Source organism: Arachis hypogaea, chromosome 6 (assembly GCF_003086295.3).
Source record: "Arachis hypogaea cultivar Tifrunner chromosome 6, arahy.Tifrunner.gnm2.J5K5, whole genome shotgun sequence".
In the NCBI taxonomy this organism is placed as follows: Eukaryota; Viridiplantae; Streptophyta; class Magnoliopsida; order Fabales; family Fabaceae; genus Arachis; species Arachis hypogaea.
The window spans coordinates 563354-583886 of NC_092041.1; the positions used below are offsets into that span (position 1 = coordinate 563354).

Here is a 20533-nt window from a genome sequence, read left to right on the forward strand (position 1 = left end):
ACACGATTTAGACTGAAAGCAATTTCTCACTTTCAGTTTTCGGATGCAGTCTTATGAATTTGGCTGCTTGCTGAAATGGTGAAAGGAAAGGAGACTAGTGACACTGTTAGTGTAGTTGATGGTGATGGAAAGAAATGGTATTTGGTTCTTGGAATTTGAAAGTGCGCCTCTCTCTTTTCATTTAGTCCCTGGTTTAAATTATGTGCATAATTCAACAACTAAACCATGTTTCAATTTAAATCAGTGGCTAAATCACGCATGAGATCTTATCAATTGTTACAATTTTAATGCTTTCTATTCAGGTTCTGAGCTAGCACTGAGTATTTTGACTTTACTGATAATTTATTTTAATGAGGTGGACAGTGTTATCATCTGATTTGTTGATACTCTTTCCAGCTGTTCTGTAATTCATTCTGTTATTTGTTTAGTTTGAATTTAGTACCTAGTTTCCATAAACATAAATTTGCAAGGAAAAAAATATTGAAGTAATGTGGGACACAACAATGTTAGTGGATAAGCTAAGTCTGAATCTGCATTTCCTTTATTTTTTGTCTTTATCATGAATTGGGATTTGATAACTGTTGTTAGTTACTCTTTTGCCCCTGCTTTTTTCAGCCATCTCCTGGGTAAATGCTTGAGGCGTAAACATCTGCTCCTTGAGATATCAAAACTGGGGTTTTATGTTTTGAAAGAGGAATATTTAAGGATTATGTGGCCAACTTTTGGTGTGCCTCTTCCATTATCATCAAGTGGAAGAGATTATTTACATCAGCTTAATTGCAACAGTTATAACTTGTCTTCCTCCAAGTAATCGAGGTTTCCTCTATGGGCTGCTAAATTGTTCATTTGCGTTCTACTTCTTTTCTTTTCAAGGTTTGTAACTTTTTGTTTTATTTTGCTATTTCATTCTTCACATAGTTTACTTGACCATGAATCCACCTGAGAAGTATCCTTTCCTTTTTGAAGCAATAATTATGAATGTGTGTTTCTCTCAGTTTGTGCTTGTAACTCTTGGCTGCAATATAAAGCAGTGGGTGTTGAATAAACCTACCATCCAGAATAAAAGTACGTACATATATTCCCCATATCATTATTACTGCTCTATCTCAATTAAATATAAATATATTATGTTAAATTTGTAATCAAATATATAAAATTATTAATCATTAATTTAACTCATAAACATATTTGAGTTTCACCAAGAAAATTGTTAATGTTGCAAGTGTGAGGAGTGTTGAAGTTAGTCCCACATCAAAGAAAGCATGGAAGAGTGAGGAGTTTATAAGATGAGAGACCCATTAACTTGACATCTTAAGATTTTGAGTTGGATGTGGTGTCTTTTCATCTTATGTTCTCTCATGTCAGAAAACAGCTGAACCCATCAGCCTCTCCAAGTCTGATGGTGGGTTATTTTTTTGTATTTAAACGAATCGTGTACTTGTCTTTGTTCATCATGGCTGTTGGTTGAAGACTTCAAACTTTTATAGCAGTTATTTTATCAATTGTACAAGTTCTACAGTTTTATATTTGTATTGAAAAGAAATAGATGAAGGAACTGTTCCATTACTATCGTTATTGAAATTGAAAGTTCACACAAACATATGAATGCAAAGTATGGTATGTTGGTATGTTACTGCTGAAGGTTAATGTTCTAACCGAGAATTAGTTCTTGGAAGTCACATGTTATAACTCTTTTATATTCTGGAAAAGTTGGCAGTTAAAGTAGTTTGCTTTTTGACATTCTTTCTTTTAAAGGCCTGATAATCATGCTATGATGATGTAGCTTCTTTGCAAAGCTTTCCAATGGAGAAAAATCCTTCGCAAGCTGCAAGTTTTCCTTATGGATTTGAGGTCTACAGCCATCCATCCTTTAATTTTCTTGACATTTCATTTCTCTGATTCTTGATAATTATATACTCGATGGTAATCAGCAATAATGTGGCCACAAATAAAAAGGCTTTATGTAAGCTTTTAGCAGGACATTGGATAAGATCCTTTTTCCTTGCAATTGATGACTTTTGTCCAATCTACAGAATTGCGTTTATGAAATAGCCATGTCCCAGTATGGTTCTAAACTTCTAAAAATCCCCTAGAAGTATTCTGATTCTGAACCACAAACATGACTGGGCATCGGCATTTTTTTTTTCATTATCCTATGATACAAAGTTATATGTTGCATGAGATGTCTTTTGGACATATGACAGAGCTTAGGTTTGACATGGAATATGTCTCATTTGGTTATGATCAGGCTTTGGTCACAGAGGTATGTGATGAGACTCAGATTGCTGAATTGAAAGTAAAGCTGACCTTTCTCGTCTCTTGTTTTCTGCTCTTGTAAAATTTGAAATCACTTTCAGTATAAATGAAATGAATGTGAGACTGTATCTTATAGGCTATAGGAGGGTATGGTTTTCTGCTTTCCCTTTTACAGTGTCTAATTGTTTGGTATGAAATTATTTGGGATTTTCTATTGAAATATGTAATATAATGCAGCATGTCAAAAAATGATGTTGGCCATATGAATATAGTCCTCTAATATGCAGCGTATGATGAAGCTTTTTGATGAATGCAATAAATTTGATTTACTCAACATATCTTTTGGCAAATTATTGGATAATGGAGCTTTTGTCCATGTCAGCACATTTTTTTTCAGAGGTGAGGTAGTGATGCTTTTTGAGACTAAAATCCTATCTGAATATATTACTTAAGTTGTTATTTTTTAAATTTTAAATTGTTTTATTTAGGTTGTTATTTTTTAAATTTTAACACTATTTTTTTAAATTTTGTTGATTATTTTTTAAATTTTTGTAGATTTTTTTCAAAAAATTACAGCTACATACGTAAATTTAAATATATTTACGTTAGTTTAGAATTTTAAAAATTGTTAATATATTTATTTACTTTATCTGCAAATTTAATTCAAATTTAAATTAAAGTCAATCAAATTTAAAAAATTTTAGCTATGAGTCAACTATAAAAGTATAAATTATGAGATATATATAGCACCACAATTCAAAGTACATCAAATCCTTTCTTTACATCATCAAAAATCTAAAATTTCTATACTTATTCCAATGGCTGGTATTCACAAGATCGCAGAAATCAATCCTATAATCGACAATTTGTGTGTACGTATACGAGTGATACGGTTATGTGCACTACCAAATTACAGAAATTCTTCATTGTCATACTCAATTGAGAAGGTTTGACTCGACGAAGACGTGAGTTTTCTACTAATATTTTTATTTTATTTTAAATTTATATTATTTATATTTTAAATTTGTTTGTTTATTCCATCTAATTGTTCTTTGATTTTTGTTTATCAATTCTAGGGAGGAAAAATACACGTCTCGGTTAAAAGAATTAGATACGGTAATTTTCTTTTCTGTAAAAAAATTGAGGAAAAAATTAATTTAAATCGGTTGTACATTGATTATTTTTGTTTATTCATCTTATTTATTTAGGTATATCTTTTAGATTTAAAAACTCACCAAATTCAGGCAATTTAAATCGTTATTTTTTTTCAGAATGTTATTTGTGTTGTCTTGGCTACTATAAGTCATATTATAGATACTCCAGACTGGTGGTACGGCCAATGTGAACGCAGCAGGTCCACATATATTTTTATAAAAAATTTTAATGTTCAAGTTGTGCCGTCTCCTTTTATCCATAACTCCAAAGTTATGTATTTATTTTTTTTAATTTAAAGTCTAATCACAATGGATTATATATTGAATAAGTCTATGTTTAACCTTTTTTTTATGCTGTTTTATTTTATTAAGCAAGTACCGAATAAAGTTTGGTGTCATTGATGACTCTGGCTATGCATATTTTGTAATCTTTGATAAGGAGGCAAAACAAATTTTGGGAAAGAGCTGTATAGAGACACTTGATCCACTCCTATTGGTAAGTTCTAACCAATATTTATTTCTAAAAACATTAGTGAAAATATTTTTAATGGTAATTTTTATATTATTTATTATTAATATACTATATAATACTTACAGAAAGGAAATCTATCGAATACACATACTATTATAAGCCTGTGCATCTCACGGGTTTAACACTAGTTACTATACTATTTATGATCACATTCGATATATATGTTTGATTTATTAAAAAAAAGAAGATTATTAAAACCCATTAATAATTATTTTAGAGTTAATCCAACTAACACTAGATTAAAAAAAACAAACAATGGATAACATGTTATTTTTTTATTAATCAAATTATTATAATTTAAATTAATTTTAAAAAAATAATTTAAAATTATAATTTCAATCTTATCACGTGCATGGCACGGATATTACACTTGTATAATTATAATAAAGATATTTTTTATAAAATAATTTAGAATAGAGAATAGAAAAGTTTATTTTGGAGAAAAACGGAGTCACGAGAGATCACACCTCACTTTTATTAATTGGGAAAACCCAGTTTTAGTATAAAGTAGATTTGAATTGAATAATGCTGCTGTTAATCTGTTATGTGTCCTCCGGCGGCGCACTGCACACAAAAATTGTATTTGTACTGTTTAAGTTAAATATCTTTATAATATTAAAAGTAGAATAGCAAAACAGTGTAACAAACCCTTCCTTGCTAACACATTGACACGTGTACTCCCTATTTATACATTGCTAACACATTGCTACCAAATAAAGCTTAATAACCAATCTCATTAGAAATTTGTAGCATTTGGTTAGTTCTCAAGTTTCTCCTTCTCAGTTTGGTTTCAAGTTTGCAGCATTTGGTTACTTCTCAAGTTTCTCCTTCTCAGTTTGGTTTCTCCTTCTCTTTATAATATTAAAAGTAGAATAGCAAAACAGTGTAACAAACCCTTCCTTGCTAACACATTGACACGTGTACTCCCTATTTATACATTGCTAACACATTGCTACCAAATAAAGCTTAATAACCAATCTCATTAGAAATTTGTAGCATTTGGTTAGTTCTCAAGTTTCTCCTTCTCAGTTTGGTTTCAAGTTTGCAGCATTTGGTTACTTCTCAAGTTTCTCCTTCTCAGTTTGGTTTCGGCAATCCCAAGGTCATGCAATAAAATGAAGTTCCTGTTTTCTCATTGGTTGATAAGTGATTTGGAGGATCACCATGTTGGATTAGACATGCATAAAGTATGTTAAACTTTCCCGCTCTTTTAACACATTTCAATAGCAACTTTTTATTACAATTTCTTGGTCTGCCTTTCGAGCAGCTGGTAGTGTATATATACATGTTTGTTGCACAAGATTGTGTAGAAGGTGTACACACTTTTAGATGGCCACGCTTAGTATTTCAAATAGTGCAACCCATGGAGTTGATCGTGTGGCAGACATCAACCCGTCTAAACTAGAATGGTCCGTGGTGGTGGGCGTTGTTCGACTGTACGAGGTTCCGAGTCAGTGGAATCCGGATGAAGCTTTTAGCATCGAGATGATCCTTCAGGATGAACGGGTAAGTGTATCATGTATTGAAATCGTTATTATTTTAGTGTGCCCAGGCCTGTGGGTTTATTAATGTAATTTATTATATTAAATCTTTCTTTGTTTTTATGTGGTTGGCTTTTGTTCATATAGGGTGATCGGATCCATTGTAGTGTACCGAGGAACAGCATTGTGATATTTAGGAGTGTTATCCGCGAGCATGAAATCTATTCCATGAAGAACTTCATTGTGCAAGGCTATGGAAAGTCAGTGAGGACTACACCTCACAAATATAAACTAAGTTTTTATATGAAAACGTCTGTGTCTAGACTCACCCCTGACACATTTGTTTTCAACCCGTTTCGATTCACAAAGTATGAAGAAATTGAGGCAATGGCTTCAGTTGTCGCTCAAAACCACTTGATCGGTTAGTATTCGGTCTTTCATTCTAGGCTGTTATGGTTTCTTTAATTCTTGGTCACTTTGAACCGGAGTGAATAGTAAGTGATCAGAGTATGTTTTCCATGTCTTATGTAGATTGCATTGGTCATGTGGTAGCTAAAGAAGATGCAAGAGATTTGGTTACCAAAACTGGGCAACACACTAAACGCATGGTGGTTTACTTGGAGGATTTAGAGTTTGTTTTCTTGATTCTCCTTTTGTTGTTGAATGAATTTTGACGTGGTTACAATCTTTTTTATATTAGCTGTTTTTGTGTCACTTTGGTGGTGTTCTTATTGATGCATTCTGCCTGTGTTTTTAGGGGACATAAGATGAAGTGTACTCTATTTGGCACCTTTGTTGATGAAGTGGTTACATTCTTGCATAGGCCAGATTGTGAGCCATTAGTTATGGTTGCCCAGCTTTTTAAACCATATGTATATTTGAATGATGTTAACATCCAAAGTAGCTTTGACCCTTCTCGAGTATATTGTAATGCTGACTTCCCTGCTGTTATTAGTTTCAAGAAGAGGTATGCAAAAAATGAAAAAAAGGGAAGGTCAATTCCTTTAGTTTTTTCTCCATATATGCATAATTTTTTTTAACAATAAAAACTGTGCTGTGTTATGTTCAATATTTTTTGTGTTATGTAGTTTACTTGAGCAAGGTGATCTAGCTTCTCAGAGAATCAATCTTATCGAGAGTCATGGCCAACCTTCCGTCTCTGATGAAATATCTCGAGGAACAATTCCAATCAAGTCAATGGAAGAAGTTCTCAACTTGGACCATGTGAGCTTTTTGGTTGAGTGTTTGGGTTTAAACATTCCTTTATTTTATGTTCTGTTGATGGAAAGACGTTATGTTTTTTTTAAATGGTTAGGAGACATCATGTTGGGTTGTTGGTACCATAGTTTCTGTTGATGTGGGTTTGAAGGATTGGTTCTACGTATCGTGCAACACATGTCCCAGAAAAGTGCAGCCAAATAAGGACCGCTATTGGTGTGATCATTGTAGAAAGGTTGGGTTTAATGGTGCTCTGAGGTAATTAGATGACAATAAGGATGTATTCATGTGCATTTATTTAGCATGTGTCACGATACAAGTTGGTCTTCCTAATTGCCATTACAATTGTGTTGTGTTTATAGATATCGTCTTGCTGTCATCCTTACTGATGGTACCGGTTGTATTAAGGTGACCTTATGGAATTCAGAAGCCAAGACTATTGTTGGCAAATCAGCCAGTGAAATACGTGATCCGACTGTAAGTCTTTGTGATTAATAATATTTTCAATTATCGGCAAGACCTGTTTCTAAGTTGTTAATTGCCAAAACATAGGATACATACCCGGGAAGTTCGTATCCGAAAGCTTTCGATGCGATTGTTGAAAGGAAGTATTTGTTTAAATTGTCTGTGACGTATCGGAATATCAGGTCGGTTGACCAGCCTTACAATGTAGTTAAGATAAGTGATGATGAGTCGCTGATAGGCCTTTATTCGACGGAATCTTCGACTTCCGTTAATATTGGGGTATGCTGGCATCCGGTTTAACATGTTTTGTTCGTTAATAGACTACCTACTTTTGTTGCTTACAAGTAGTGTGTTTTGGTGGTTTAGGCAAGGGTTCACAGTTTTACAACCAGTTTGGGTGGTGGTTCTCATGAAGGGGATCAAAGTTTTAGTGCCACTTTGGATGGTTCTTGCCAATTGGAAACTGAATCAGAAGCAAATGCGTTGGGTTTTATATCTGCATTGAAGGTTAGAAGGCAATTAAAGATAATCCAAAAAGTTAATTTATATTATGTTATGTTTTAGAAGGCCTTACATTTTTTTGTGCACGCAGGACTCCCCAACTGAAAGCAAATGTGAAAGCGTCCATGCCAGTCCCGTTAAGTCGGTGGTCGGTGAGGTTGTTGACAATGCTATCACGGTAGGGATATGTACTCCAGATGGTCAAGGTTCCAGCAACAAGACATTTAAAAGAAACACTGGAAAGAGGAAGCTAGAGTAATCTTAGTTTGAGTTGTTTTGCATAAGGGTGAATTGAGGAATTAATGTTGTAAAACTAATGTTAAATATGTTATATTACATGTTGTTGCTTTAGTAGTGTAATGTCAAGTACATGGGAATTAAGTTCAAGGTGTTGTAAGTTCTAATTAGTTAGGGGTTGAATGATGAAGGTAGGTGTAAGTGGGTGCAAGGTGCATGTATGTATATTTAGCTATATATATATATAAAAGATTAGTATGAAATTTGGTTGCTGCTCATTTTAGTAGTTCATTTGTTCGAAAATTCATTAGTCAATATATATATATATATGGTTATATGAGAAAATAAAGTCAGAAATTTCAACAAGCTTTTTCATCATCTAAATTGTTCGCTGATGTTGAAATACCTTTAAAGAACAGTGTAGCAAGTGTATACAACTTGAAGTATTAGTACAATGGTTGTTTCTCTTGCTACAAAGTATTCAGACAAGAAAATTACTAATTTAAAATGAAGAATGAAGTGCAGAGGCAAAGAAAACCTAATACAATATCTCATTCAATATCCATCCTGTGGCTTTCATCACAACAGGTTAATATATATATATATATATATATATATATATATATATATATATATATATATATATATATATATATATATATGTTGGGCAATGTTTAAGAAGTTGTTTCTCTTGCTACAAAGTATTCAGACAAGACAATTACTAATTTAAAATGAAGATTGAACTGCAGAGGCAAGGAAAACCTAATACAATATCTCATTCAATATCTCATTCATCATATTAGATGATGTTTTACATCAGTTGATAACTCTAGCTCAAAAGATACATCATATATCAGGATTCAGCTCATAAAAATGTATCTTCTCACAAGACTTGCGGATGTTCTACTCTCTCGGATACCTTCGAATGTCTACCATCATTCGCAAATTACGTTTGCAGACTATCCTAAAGGCTAGAAGATCTTTTGGTTTCAGCACATGTGCCTTGCAAAAATCCTGCCATCCGAGTCCAAACCTGATATCAAAAGGATTAGTAGGATTTTGATGGCCTTGGAACAGAAAAGTAGACCCCTGTGGCGAAGGGGGACTTATTATTGTCCAAATGGCAGCATCTCCGAATGTTTTCAATATTTCTGCGAAGTCAACTGGCACATACTGTGGGCGTCATTCCAAAACAAAATTATTAATATAATTGCTAACAGGTTAAATTAATTGAACCATACAACATAGACTCATAGTAGTGTTGTGTTATTTTACCAGTCTGCTGGCTCCAATGTCACTTGGCTGGAGTTCTTTGGAGTAAGTGTGAAAAATTATGTCTCTAACATAGATCAACAAATTTGAACACATTGTAATTGTCAGATAATTGATTTCTATGATTATGTTTGTTGAAAGGAATGAAATGGGATGACAAAAGTCACAAAATCAACTATGGAGTAAGAGTCATCTTACCTCATGTGATTGTCGATTTCGACAGGATCAGCCGTGTTAGGGCCTACTACTTCTTCAACATCTGTTGACTGAGGTGAATCACCGCTACTTGAGGTCACTTGAGGTTGTTCATCCTTTTGTACGTACTTTAGATTCAAATTCAGTTCAATTTCATCAAGTTTGTCAGAGGTTAGTTGGTCTCTCACATAGAAATTTGGATTTTGGGTCAAAGCTAACTCAAAGTTCATCTTATCCCACAGGGAAAGATAAAAGAGACCAAAGCCTACATACCAAAGCTTAACTGTTACATCTCTTTCTGCTTGATAAAAGGCTCTAATTGTCTCAAATGTGTCTTCTTCTATAACTCTATTCATATGATTACCGACTAACTGAATCTTCAAGCAGTTGTCACAGTGATCAATTGCAAAACATGTATTACCAAATTCTTTTCCATATCTTGCTAAAAAGTGTTTGGGAAAATGTCTTTTGCCCTAACATCATATGAACATATTTCAGTCGCCGTGGAAATTGAAATTTAATTCTATGTAACTTAAAATTACAACAAAATCAGTTTACCTTTACTTTGACAAGACGAAACTTGATAAGTCTATCATCATCTGAAGGCCAACTATTCATTGTTGCCATAAATCTTCTGTGTTAACGAAAGGGTAAACAATGTTAGATTGTACTATTTTCATTTAGTAAGTAACCTTTTTCACAAAAACTGATTGCATTTTCAGGAACATTCACCCATTCAGTTTTGAAGCGACTACTGTTCGTGGTAAGGGTTACGTCTTTTTTAATTTATACCCATAGATAGATATTCAAAAATAATAAAAAATTTCTCACACAAGTACCCACTTTGAAGTATAAAGCTCTGATTTTTAAGGAAGACACATGCATGTGTCTCATAGTATGCAATGAAAAATATAGAGTCATGAAAGTATGGTGGTTGAAGTTTTTTTACCTGTTAATGTCACTCCTGGAAGCAGAAATAGCCATGCCTACGCTTTGTTTTCTCTTCTGGTACCGGTCTTTTGAGGGTTAACAAGTTGAGAGTTGGTAGGGTTTAGGGTTTCCGAAATGAAGCAAGGAACCAAGTGATGCTTCTATGGCAGCGAGTGGAGTACCGGGTTCACCGTTCACATGGTGTAACATAATCTGCAAAGGATGTAGTTTAGAAGTTTTATTTCCGTTTCCTTCTGGACGAAGTTTTGGGGCCTCGGCTGATAGGCACAACCACGGATTAGACCTGGCACTAAACTCGCTAAATAGGCCTTTGCTTTGCTTAAAACAACATAAAAGTTGAGTTTGGAAATGAGGAAAAAATATGGTTTCGAGGGCGGGGCCTGTTAGGCCATGACTAAAACGAAAGTACTCTCTTTATTTATGTTTATTAAAATGATTTGCTTTAACAATAGAGAATTTATTTTGCAAAAATTGATCTCCCATACATGCCTAATATTAGTAATAAATATTCCTTTAAATCTCTCAGAAGATAAACTAAAATTAGTAATAATTCACTAATCAAGTTCCATTACTACTCATGTCAAATTAAACATTAAGAAAAATAAAATTCATCCAACATTAAACAAAAACATCAATTAAGTATTTAGTACGCTCCTCTCAACCATTTTTCAGTCATCAACTAAAAAATTCAAACAATTAAACAACTTCATAAAATGAAAACTTGAACACAAAATATACTATCAAGTTATTTTTCATGTTTTTTTTTTTCCGATAAGTTCAACTCATCAAAGCCAAAAGACCATGAGCAAGATCAGTTTGACAATGTACATCCCCAAAGATAAACTGATACAGAAAAATAACATAAACTAAAATAACCAACAAAATACTGTTACATCGGACATCTAAACAAACTATCCATACAACAAATAGTCACCTGCCATGACATTAAGACCCTAACTACAAACAATCACAGAGTTGAAGTCTCTAAATTATCTAATCACTACTCACCCACCTCTTACTAGCAAACTTTGTGTCCATTTTCATTATACATTCAAAAGCAAAAAAAGGATTGTGTTTCTTATGTCCCGCTTTTATTTTTTTTTTATCTATCCATCAATATACATATGATTTTGATGTGGTTATTTTTATCCATTTATAATTAATATGTCATTCTATTTTTGTTTTCATTTAAACTTATTATTTTTTTCTTCCCAATTACAAGTTATGGGTTATATAATATTTTTGCTGAATTTAATTTTAACCCAAAAAAAATCATTCAATGTATATTATTACTAAATTACTATTTTTGGAAAAAAAAAATAATAAGTACATGGACTAAAATAGTAATTAAATATTTTTATCTTTTCTTTTAATGAGAATATTTATTTAAATACTTAATTTAAATGATATTTAAAACATGCATCAAATCTGTCATTAGTTAAGAAAATGAGAAAACCAAATTTTTTGTTATGTTAAATTCTTTGGTGACAGTGATAAGCACGTTTCCTTTATCTGGTCATCGGGTCAGTCTAGCCAAAAAATAATTCAACCCGCCTGAAAACCCACTCATGAACCCGCCCCACCCATACTCTCCTATGTAAGCACTCATGTTTTATGGGTTTTTCTTATTGTTGTTGGTCTATGAGTTTCACAACATGTAAAATAATATAAAATAGTGAAAATCTTGAAAACCTAATAGTAGTCAACAACAATTATATCTGCGGAATGATTGAGCAATTCATTAGCTAATTTAGAACTGATCCAAAACCAATCCAAATGCAATCAAACTATTTCAGCAACTTATAACCAATTCAACATTTCAATTGTACCAAGAAGCCAAAGCTGAATGAAGAAGAATGAAATAGCTTGAAGAACAAAGACCAACAAAGGAATCTTAGAAGAGAACAGAACGAAAAAATCTGAATATACCTCTTTATTATTAGTGTAAGAAAAAAAGATCCATACAAAATCAATGATCTAAATCTCTCTCTTTACCTGATTAGTCATAGCTATTTATACATGTACTTCAAAATTATTATGCAGATCGATAACCAAGTTGAGAACACTAATCTTAACAAACCAAACTTAAAAGTAGAATAGCAAAACAGTCTTCCTTGCTAACACATTGACACGTGTACTCCCCATTTATACATTGCTAACACATTGCTACCAAATAAAGCTTAATAACCAATCTCATTAGAAGCTATTTACACATGTACTTCAAAATTATTATGCAGATGAATAACCAAGTTGAGAACACTAATCTTAACAAACCAATCTCAGTCTTCTTGGCTTTTTATTTTTTTATCTTTGCTATCTTTATTTGTACCTTCAACAAATTCATCCAGTGCCATACTTATGCCTAATCAGTTCAGCAACCAGTCAACATTTTATGATTTAAAACTTACAATTAATCAACAACAAAATATAAAGAAAAAAGCATAATCACAGTGCAGCTAAGCAATCAGAATCAAACCATAAATATCTCATAATTACGAAAATTTCAGCAGTCCATCAGAATGCAATGAGGCATGCACCATATCATCATCAACATTTTAGAATCAGGAAATCAGCTACTGGAATCACCAATCCAAAATTAGAATAAATCAGCATCAACATCTGAAGGCAGGATTAATAAATTGAACAATTGAATTTAAAACTCATCAACAGAAAGAATTCAAATAAAGAATCAAGAAATTAATATCTGAACAATCAGAATCATAAAAAAGACACCACATGCAGATTGAGAATAAAGTTCAAATTTTAGAAGAGTCGAGTCCGAGAGAGTTACTCTGAGACTTTAGACCTGAGGGTTTAACATTTGAAAACTTTGGCCATCGTGATAAACTGCAACTGCGAAACACCACACGCAGAACAGAAGCAACGACGGTGAGATACGGTGTGAATTGGACAACCAGAAACGATGCCGGCGAGGAAGGGAGTAGCAGACACGCGACGGGGGTCAGAAGCAGAAACGACGCAAAAGATGAAGGTAGAACCCGCGACGACACACGACGAGGATTGGAGACACGGCGACGACGACCCACGGCGAGGAGCAGAAAATCATTAACGACGACCCAAGGCGAGGAGCAGCGAGGCAGCGACAGAGTCAAAGAGGGCGACAGATAGACAAGGAAGAGAAGGGCTCGGTGATCACAACTATGTGGGGCTGTGTGGCCTGCGGTGGCTATGGGGTGGGTGGCTGTGGGTGGCTACGTTTCTTTTTGAAAGTCTCTGCATTTTCAGAGAGTAGAGGCTAAGAGGGGTGGGAGTGGGTTGCGGGTTTTGGGTTGTCATTTGTTTTATTTTATTTTTTTTGTATTTTTTTTCCTAACCTATAAAACCGGGCTCTTATGAGGGGGGGGGTATTCGAACCGTAATCCTTTAATAAACCCCCCGGATCAGGAGATTCACCGGTTAATTTCCGGTTCAACATATTTTCTGTTCAGTTTTTTATCAGCCAGCCGATCCAGCTCGGGTTCGAAAACTATCTTATAATGGGGAGTGACTCTTTTAACAATTTGAGAATCAACCATAGTTAGTAAAGTAACCTGTTGATTAATGCTCTGATGGAAGCCATCATTTCACATTTCATATTTTAAATGAGGCTCATTTGTTAACACAGATACTTTATGCACACCAAGTACAGTTTATAGGTATCTATTGTTTTACTACTTAGAGTTAATAATACCCCAAAAGAAAAAGTAAATGTCATTGTCAACCATTAATGTTTGCTTTAAAAGAAAACATGTAGTCATGTAGATTGTATGGCTTCTAAATAGCAAAGTCACAGAGTTGGTATTGTCTTAGTGATTGATGTGGTTCCATCCATTCTATTAATTGCACCAACTTCTTAATAACACCATAGATTTATAACAGATGACATAAATCCTAATTTAAAAACCTATTGAATAATGTTGGATTAACTTTTGTTTTTGATCGCATACCCTAAACATAGCCACTTTAAGAATTTGATAGAATTATCGTCATTTTTTATAAATATTAGTTATTTGAAAATAGTAATATAATCACATCATATGCAAGTTATGAAAAATAATTAGAAGTTTTAATTATACTCCTATTTTTTAAATATATAATTGATTGAGATTATATAATATTTAGTGATTAATATTTGAGTAAATTATGTTATACAATATATTTTTTTTATCTTAGTTATCAGTTATCAGAGCTATTTTAAATATTATTTATATCAATATCAACAGTTATTTTTTAAAAAAATTCTCTAATTATATATTGGACATAATTAAATAAATAACAAAGATAAGATTAAATAAATTTGTTGAATTGATACATTTTTCGTCTTTCAATAATAGTTAAAAGTTTCAAAAATAGTCATCAAGGTTTATTTTGTTTCAATTTTGTCTTAGGATAAGTTTTTCCTTTGAATTAAATGTACTCTTCCTGAATAATTTTTTACACAATTTTACAATTCTTTATTTATAGTTTTGTTCTCCTATACTATATAAATTATTGGGCATAACACAGCTGTGAAGAATAATAATAATAATAATAATAATAATAATAATAATAATAATAATAATAATAATAATAATAATAATAATATTTTTGACAGAAATTAAATAAGTTAATGATTTTTATAAACATGGTGTTCAAATGCTTACCAAAGGGACATTTGATCGAAATCAAAATAATAATATAATCACATCATATGCAAGTTATGAAAAATTATTAAATATTTTAATTATACTCCTATTTTTTAAATATATTATTGGTTGAGATTATATAATACTTTAATGATTAATATTTGAGTAAATTATCTTTTATACAATTTTATTGTCAACGATATATTTGATTCAAATTTAAAAACTTTAAGGATAAAGGTGAAACAAACTAAAACTTAGAGTATTCCTAAAATTTTAAACGAATTTCAGAGAAAAAAAAATATACTTTATCCAAATTTGTAATTATCATCTACTTACAATTCTAAAGCCTTTTGGAAGAATTTTGTCAAAAAAATTTTGAAAATACAATTTTATCGTTAACAATTAATATGGTAATTTGAGTCTTGCTCCTTAAAAGCTCGACTTTATTTATCCATCCCAACTCTTTCACTATTTAGTATTTTACAAGGTCATTTTGCAAAGATTAAATAAATTTGTAGAATAAATACATTTTTTGTCTTTCAATAATAGTTAAAAGTTTTAAAAATAGTCATCGAAGGTTTATTTTGTTTTAATTTTGTCTCAGGATAAGTTTTCACTTTCAATTAAATGTACTCTTTGTGAGTAATTTTTTACATAATTTTACAATTCTTTATTTATAGTTTTGTTCTCCTATAATATATAGATTGTTGGACATAACACAGCTTTGAATAATAATAATAATAATAATGACAGGAATGAGGATAATGATTTTCATAAACGTGGTGTTCAAGTGTTTACCAAAGAGACATTTTATCGAAATAAAATTAATAGTATAGTCACATCATTTGCAAGTTATGAACAATGTGTAAAAATTTTAATTATACTCCTATTTTTTAAATATATAATTGGTTTAAATTATATAGTAATTTAATGATTAATATTTTAGTAAATTATCTTTTATACAATTTTCCTATCAACGATATATTTGATTCAAATTTAAAAATTTTTTGGATAAAGGTGAAACAAAGTAAAATTTAGAATATTTCTTGAATTTTAAACAAATTTCAGAGGCAAAAAATATACTTTACCCAAATTTGTAATTATCATCTACTTACATTTCTAAAGCCTTTTGGTAGAATTACGTAAAAAAATCTCTAAAATACGATTTTATCGTTAATAATTAATATAGTAATTTAAATCTTGCTCCTTAAAAGCTCAGCTTTATTTATCCATCCCAACTCTTTCACTATTTAGTATCTTACAAGGTCATTTTGCACTTAATGTTAGCTAAACCATGCAAGACCTAAAACTTGTGAAATTTATTGCATCTGAAGAAGGTAGTTGTGCTTTCAAAGACATATTAACATTCTATAAATGGACTTCAACAAGCATTGGTCACCACAACATATTGTTTGGAGTTTGTCAAGTACTCTATTTTACACTTTGTAATCCTAAGTATGAGTGATATACCTCCAACAGAAGTTGAGGTTCCACAACTCCCTGATGAGATTATAAGTGAGATCCTCTATTTATGTGACGCTCAAACCATTGTCAGTTTCAGTGCTACTTGCCGTTATTGGAGGCAAAGGGTAACTTCATTTGAATTTCTCAGTCAAATCTCAAGGATATGGAAAAGGCGTGGCTGCTCACTATTCATTCACTTTGGGTTTGCATCTCCTGTGATCACCTCGGTGGATTGGATAATGAAGATTGATGCCGTTACCGGGGAAACCGGCTACCTCAACTTGCCTTTTCTTTTAACCCAACACGGTTGGTTTCAGCTCATTGGAGTCGAGATGGGAATCTTCTGTATCCGTTACTCCTCCCTTGGAAGGAGAAGCCACTTGGTGATTTGGAATCCAGTTTTTCAAATCCCTCGGGTACTAGATGATCCTTTGCAAGGTGGTTATTGTGAGGGTGCTTTCACTTATGCCTTTGCTCACTTTCCTAACAGTGTTCATTATGCAATTTTGCATGTATTTAAAGATGAACCCGAAAGCACTGCTTACACTTTAACTATGTATACAAGTTTCACTAGGAATTGGCATGTTAGAATTGCATGTCCTTCGTATGTGCAACGGTTGGATCATTCATATGTTGCAGCCAGTGGTGTTGTGTATTGGCTTGCTGACCGTGAAGACAATGATCAACCATACATTGTATCTTTTTCATTGATGACATTGACTTTTGGCCAAATTTACGTCCCTCCTCAAGCTACGTCTCATTGTGGTTGCCTTTTGGTTAGAGATGGATGTCTATGTTTGGCATCAAATAATCACACAATCTATTCATACAACTCAGTTATATGGCAAGTAAGTGACACCCATGGAGGTGTTAACTGGTCACAACTATTTACATATAATGGAATAGGTACTTTGTACGTGCCAGCTGTCATGGTTGATCATGATGTTATCCAAGTTATGGAGAGGCACCTACAACTGGTTGGGGCTCAAGTCATTGCGTACTCTCAGTTTTTTATGGTTCGATATAACCCCATTGAAGGCACAAGAAAGAGGCTTCATCGGGTTTTTTATGATAATTATGTTAAGATTAAATCTATCCATGCATATGAAGAAACTTTATTTCCTGTGTGATGGATTACCTAGAAAGTTGTAATAGCCATGCGTTGCTCCAAACTATGCTTCCTAGGACTTAGGGTTTAAAGCTTTAAGGGTTGTGTGCTATTTAGAGTTGGTTTTAGTGGAAAACTATGTCTTTGCTTATTGTGGTTTGTTTAGTGTGTATGAGTGTTACCACCAATGTCATATATTGGTTCGACTTGCATTGTACAACGAACACCATGCATGGCATTGTTGGTTCGTTTGTAGTATTTATCCTTTATTTTTAAGTTCATCTGCCTTATTTGTGTTGTAAGGGTTTGTATTTGAGTTGGTGCAAAGTATTTTATTTATTATGCTGTGTTTTTATGATTATATACTTCGATGGGTTTGAAAAGAAAATGTTCGATTTCTTTCTCTTAGAAAGACACAACACATAGTGAAAGTTTGCCAAATAGTTTCCAATTGTATACCGTATTTGATGAGCAAGTTATATTAAAAATATCAAATCTTAAAGGGCAGCTTTGAATGACTCAAGAGAGTTTGATTATGTTATGAAACAACTTTGGATAAATGAAAAAAAAAATATTAGTCACACCAAACATAGCATTCAAAATCAATCTTAATGAAGTTGTTTGGAATAAAAAAAAGTAAAAAATAATATTGTTTACATAAAATTGTCCTAACATTTACTATCATAATCAAAGAGTTCTTCGAAGAAAGGAAATAAACGATTTTATCATACACACACACAATCCTAATAATATTAAAAAATGTTTGACAAAACTAAAATAATATTGCTATGCATGCACCCCTAGCATTATCACAAACAGGATAATACTTTGCATGTTAAAGCACCGTGTTGTTAGTGTATTACCAAAAGTTATTACATTTAATGTTGGTTTATGTCCATCCTACTTGATTGCTAATGAACTATGCTAAATGGGTGTTGACTTTCTCAAGATATTAGAGGCTAGGTGTAATTATTACTTAAGTATCTACTTTTACTTATATGTATATTTATTAGTTTGCCTCTTTTTACACTGCACTCACTAATTATTATCAAGTGGTTCAAAATAAAAAATTAAATGAAGATGGGACATGAAATATTGCTTCAGGTCATTTCTAAATCTTTTCTTACTTATTGTGGAGTAGTTCAAGACAAAGAATTAAATGGAGATAGATATGAAAGATTTCCTCCTGTCATTTCAATCTTTCTTACATTGCCTTTAGTATACTTAAAACTTAATAGATGTTAGCTTAATATCAAAATAAGAAGTAGAATTTTTGTAAGATATGATACCATTATTTATAATCTAGATTTATTAAATTTTTTAAATATTATTTACTATTTTTGTAGGAATTATTAAGTCATTCAGGAATATAATATATAATTATATATACTATAAAAAAAATTTTAAATTCTTCATTATGCACTATGCAGCGACAAATTCATTATCATATCATCTAAAATTCTCTTAAGTATATAGTCAATGGTAATGATTATTATAACAAAATGAATTAATAGAGATAAATTAAAATATATCAAAAAAAATTGCTAAAATTGCAGCTAATTATTTTTTGCAATTAAGTATTATAAAAAAATAATTCTTAAATTGTCTAATCGGTGAAGATGGTTGTTTATATCATCATTTATTTTTTTAAGTTATAAAAGTTAGCTTCTTTATTTGCTTTTTGCCACCTTCACTATTTAACTTGAAGTTTGCATCATCTACTGTTTCATTTTACATCTATCACATATTTGTCAGGTTGCCAATTTGAATGAAGGCTAATGCTACATTTAAGAGAACTATCTAAAAGTAGTGAAAGATAAAACAATAAAGCATGCAACTATGTATTAAAAAAAATATTTTCAAACCTTAACAATACACATCAACTAGCATAGATAAAGGTGCCCATATATGATGGAGCTAAGAAGAATTAATTCCTCAACTTAAAGAAACTAAACTAACATTTGGTTCCGGATCAAAAAAATAAGACGACAAGTAGAATGGCATCTTCTAAACTTTTGTATGATTTATCAATAAGTTCCAATAAAGAGAACAAGTTAAACATAATGGCAAGGTTAGAAATGGGATAGTATAAAATATCCTTTAGGCCCCATGTGATTTATTCCTAGCCAAAATTTATGTAATAGTTATGTGCAAACCGGTTATATGCCAAATACTAAAGCCCTGGTTGCATGCTTCATTACATAAGTCATGTCACTTCTTTGAACAATTTGATTGTTATTGTCCGAACAAAAAAAGAAAAATGTTTCTTGATTTAGCTTCCATGTTTTGTAATAAATAGGCACTACCACCACACTACCCTTATGCACAACTTTTTCATCTCCACTAAAAACCTTAACCTGCTCATCTGTTCAACTAAAGGGAAGCATGAGTGACATAGCTCCCACAAAAGCCTACCCTTTAACTCTTCCTGAAGAATTAATCTTTGACATTTTTCTCAAGAGTGATCCGAAAACATTGGTTGCATGCAGAGCTACAAATCACTACTGGAGGGACAAATTGAATGCGATTCCATTTTTGCAAGAGACACACTCAAAGTGGAAAGCAAGAGGCCAGTTCATCTATCTTCATTTTACTCTTGGACCTTTCAATCAAAGGCCTGATTGGATCATGAAGATGGATGCTACAACAGGGGAAGCCATGCAGCTTGCATTGCCTGTAACAATAAATCCTGGAGGTTGGTTTCGAATAATTGGCACCGCAAACGGCAATGTATGTATGCGTTTCTCCTCTACAGGTAAAGCACCTCAAATATTAATATGGAATCCTGCTGCTAATACATTACGCAGTATACGTGATCCTACTCAACACTTTTGCACTATGTGCACATTCACGTATGCCTTTCTATACTATCCTGGGTCTTCTAAGTATGCAATAGTTCATATATTTAAAAGGAATTTAGGCGATCAGGATTCTTGGCTAACCATGTTTTGTGCTGAAAGCTCCGATTGGCAATATGTTATTCCTTGTCCCAAGTATGTAAAGAACTTAGATCAAAATTGTGTGACCAGTGATGGAGTTGCCTTTTGGTTGAGTTGGTCCATGCATGACTCAAC

General features: G+C 32.2%; 4 protein-coding genes across 9 annotated transcripts in view; 3 read left to right on the plus strand and 1 right to left on the minus strand.

Moving 5' to 3' along the window:
• Nucleotides 1–20533, plus strand: part of LOC112695133 (protein NRT1/ PTR FAMILY 2.8) — a 37553-nt gene continuing 17020 nt past the window's right edge. Inside the window, exons 1-8 of one of the 4 annotated variants that reach the window (XM_072196490.1) lie at nt 1–161; nt 616–873; nt 996–1065; nt 1784–1851; nt 2544–2655; nt 3093–3221; nt 3333–3372; nt 3783–3906. The gene's annotated coding sequence lies outside the window, so the exon portion shown is untranslated. Of the gene's footprint in view, nt 162–550; nt 874–995; nt 1066–1783; nt 2656–3092; nt 3222–3332; nt 3373–3782; nt 3907–20533 lie in introns of those variants that run through there. The other 3 variants (XM_072196491.1, XM_072196489.1, XM_025747348.3) reach the window with 3 other exon arrangements.
• Nucleotides 6187–8034, plus strand: LOC112695129 (uncharacterized). Its single transcript, XM_072196420.1, has 6 exons — nt 6187–6647; nt 6739–6899; nt 7004–7118; nt 7194–7385; nt 7473–7613; nt 7699–8034. Exons 1-6 carry the CDS (start codon nt 6621–6623, stop codon nt 7864–7866), a joined length of 804 nt encoding a protein of 267 aa, XP_072052521.1. The 5' UTR covers nt 6187–6620; the 3' UTR covers nt 7867–8034.
• On the minus strand, nt 8595–13359 carry LOC112695131 (uncharacterized). 3 transcript variants are annotated; one of them, XM_072196487.1, is made up of 6 exons: nt 13069–13359; nt 10261–10454; nt 9870–9945; nt 9315–9439; nt 9120–9183; nt 8595–9017 (listed from the first exon to the last, which is right to left on the minus strand). In XM_072196487.1, exons 2-6 carry the CDS (start codon nt 10293–10295, stop codon nt 8748–8750), a joined length of 570 nt encoding a protein of 189 aa, XP_072052588.1. In that variant the 5' UTR covers nt 10296–10454; nt 13069–13359; the 3' UTR covers nt 8595–8747. The 3 variants fall into 3 exon arrangements, with proteins under 3 accessions (XP_072052588.1, XP_025603130.1, XP_025603129.1); XM_025747345.2 differs by having other exon boundaries at nt 9315–9784; XM_025747344.2 differs by having other exon boundaries at nt 9315–9784; nt 13054–13359.
• Nucleotides 16345–17481, plus strand: LOC112698004 (putative F-box protein At3g25460). The gene has a single exon (XM_025751434.1). The coding sequence runs from the start codon at nt 16345–16347 to the stop codon at nt 17479–17481; it is 1137 nt and encodes a 378-aa protein (XP_025607219.1).

Coding starts and splice junctions, on each gene's coding strand:
- LOC112695129 (XM_072196420.1), top strand. CDS start 6,621: ATGGAAGAAGTTCTCAACTTGGACCAT. Junction 7,119..7,193: donor GTGAAATACGTGATCCGACT/GTAAGTCTTTGT, acceptor GCCAAAACATAG/GATACATACCCGGGAAGTTC. Junction 7,386..7,472: donor CGACTTCCGTTAATATTGGG/GTATGCTGGCAT, acceptor TTGGTGGTTTAG/GCAAGGGTTCACAGTTTTAC.
- LOC112695131 (XM_025747345.2), bottom strand. CDS start 10,295: ATGGCTATTTCTGCTTCCAGGAGTGACATTAACAG. Junction 9,946..10,260: donor TCCAGGAGTGACATTAACAG/GTAAAAAAACTT, acceptor TCGTTAACACAG/AAGATTTATGGCAACAATGA. Junction 9,184..9,314: donor GAAATCGACAATCACATGAG/GTAAGATGACTC, acceptor GATCTATGTTAG/AGACATAATTTTTCACACTT.
- LOC112698004 (XM_025751434.1), top strand. CDS start 16,345: ATGAGTGATATACCTCCAACAGAAGTTGAGGTTCCACAACTCCCTGAT.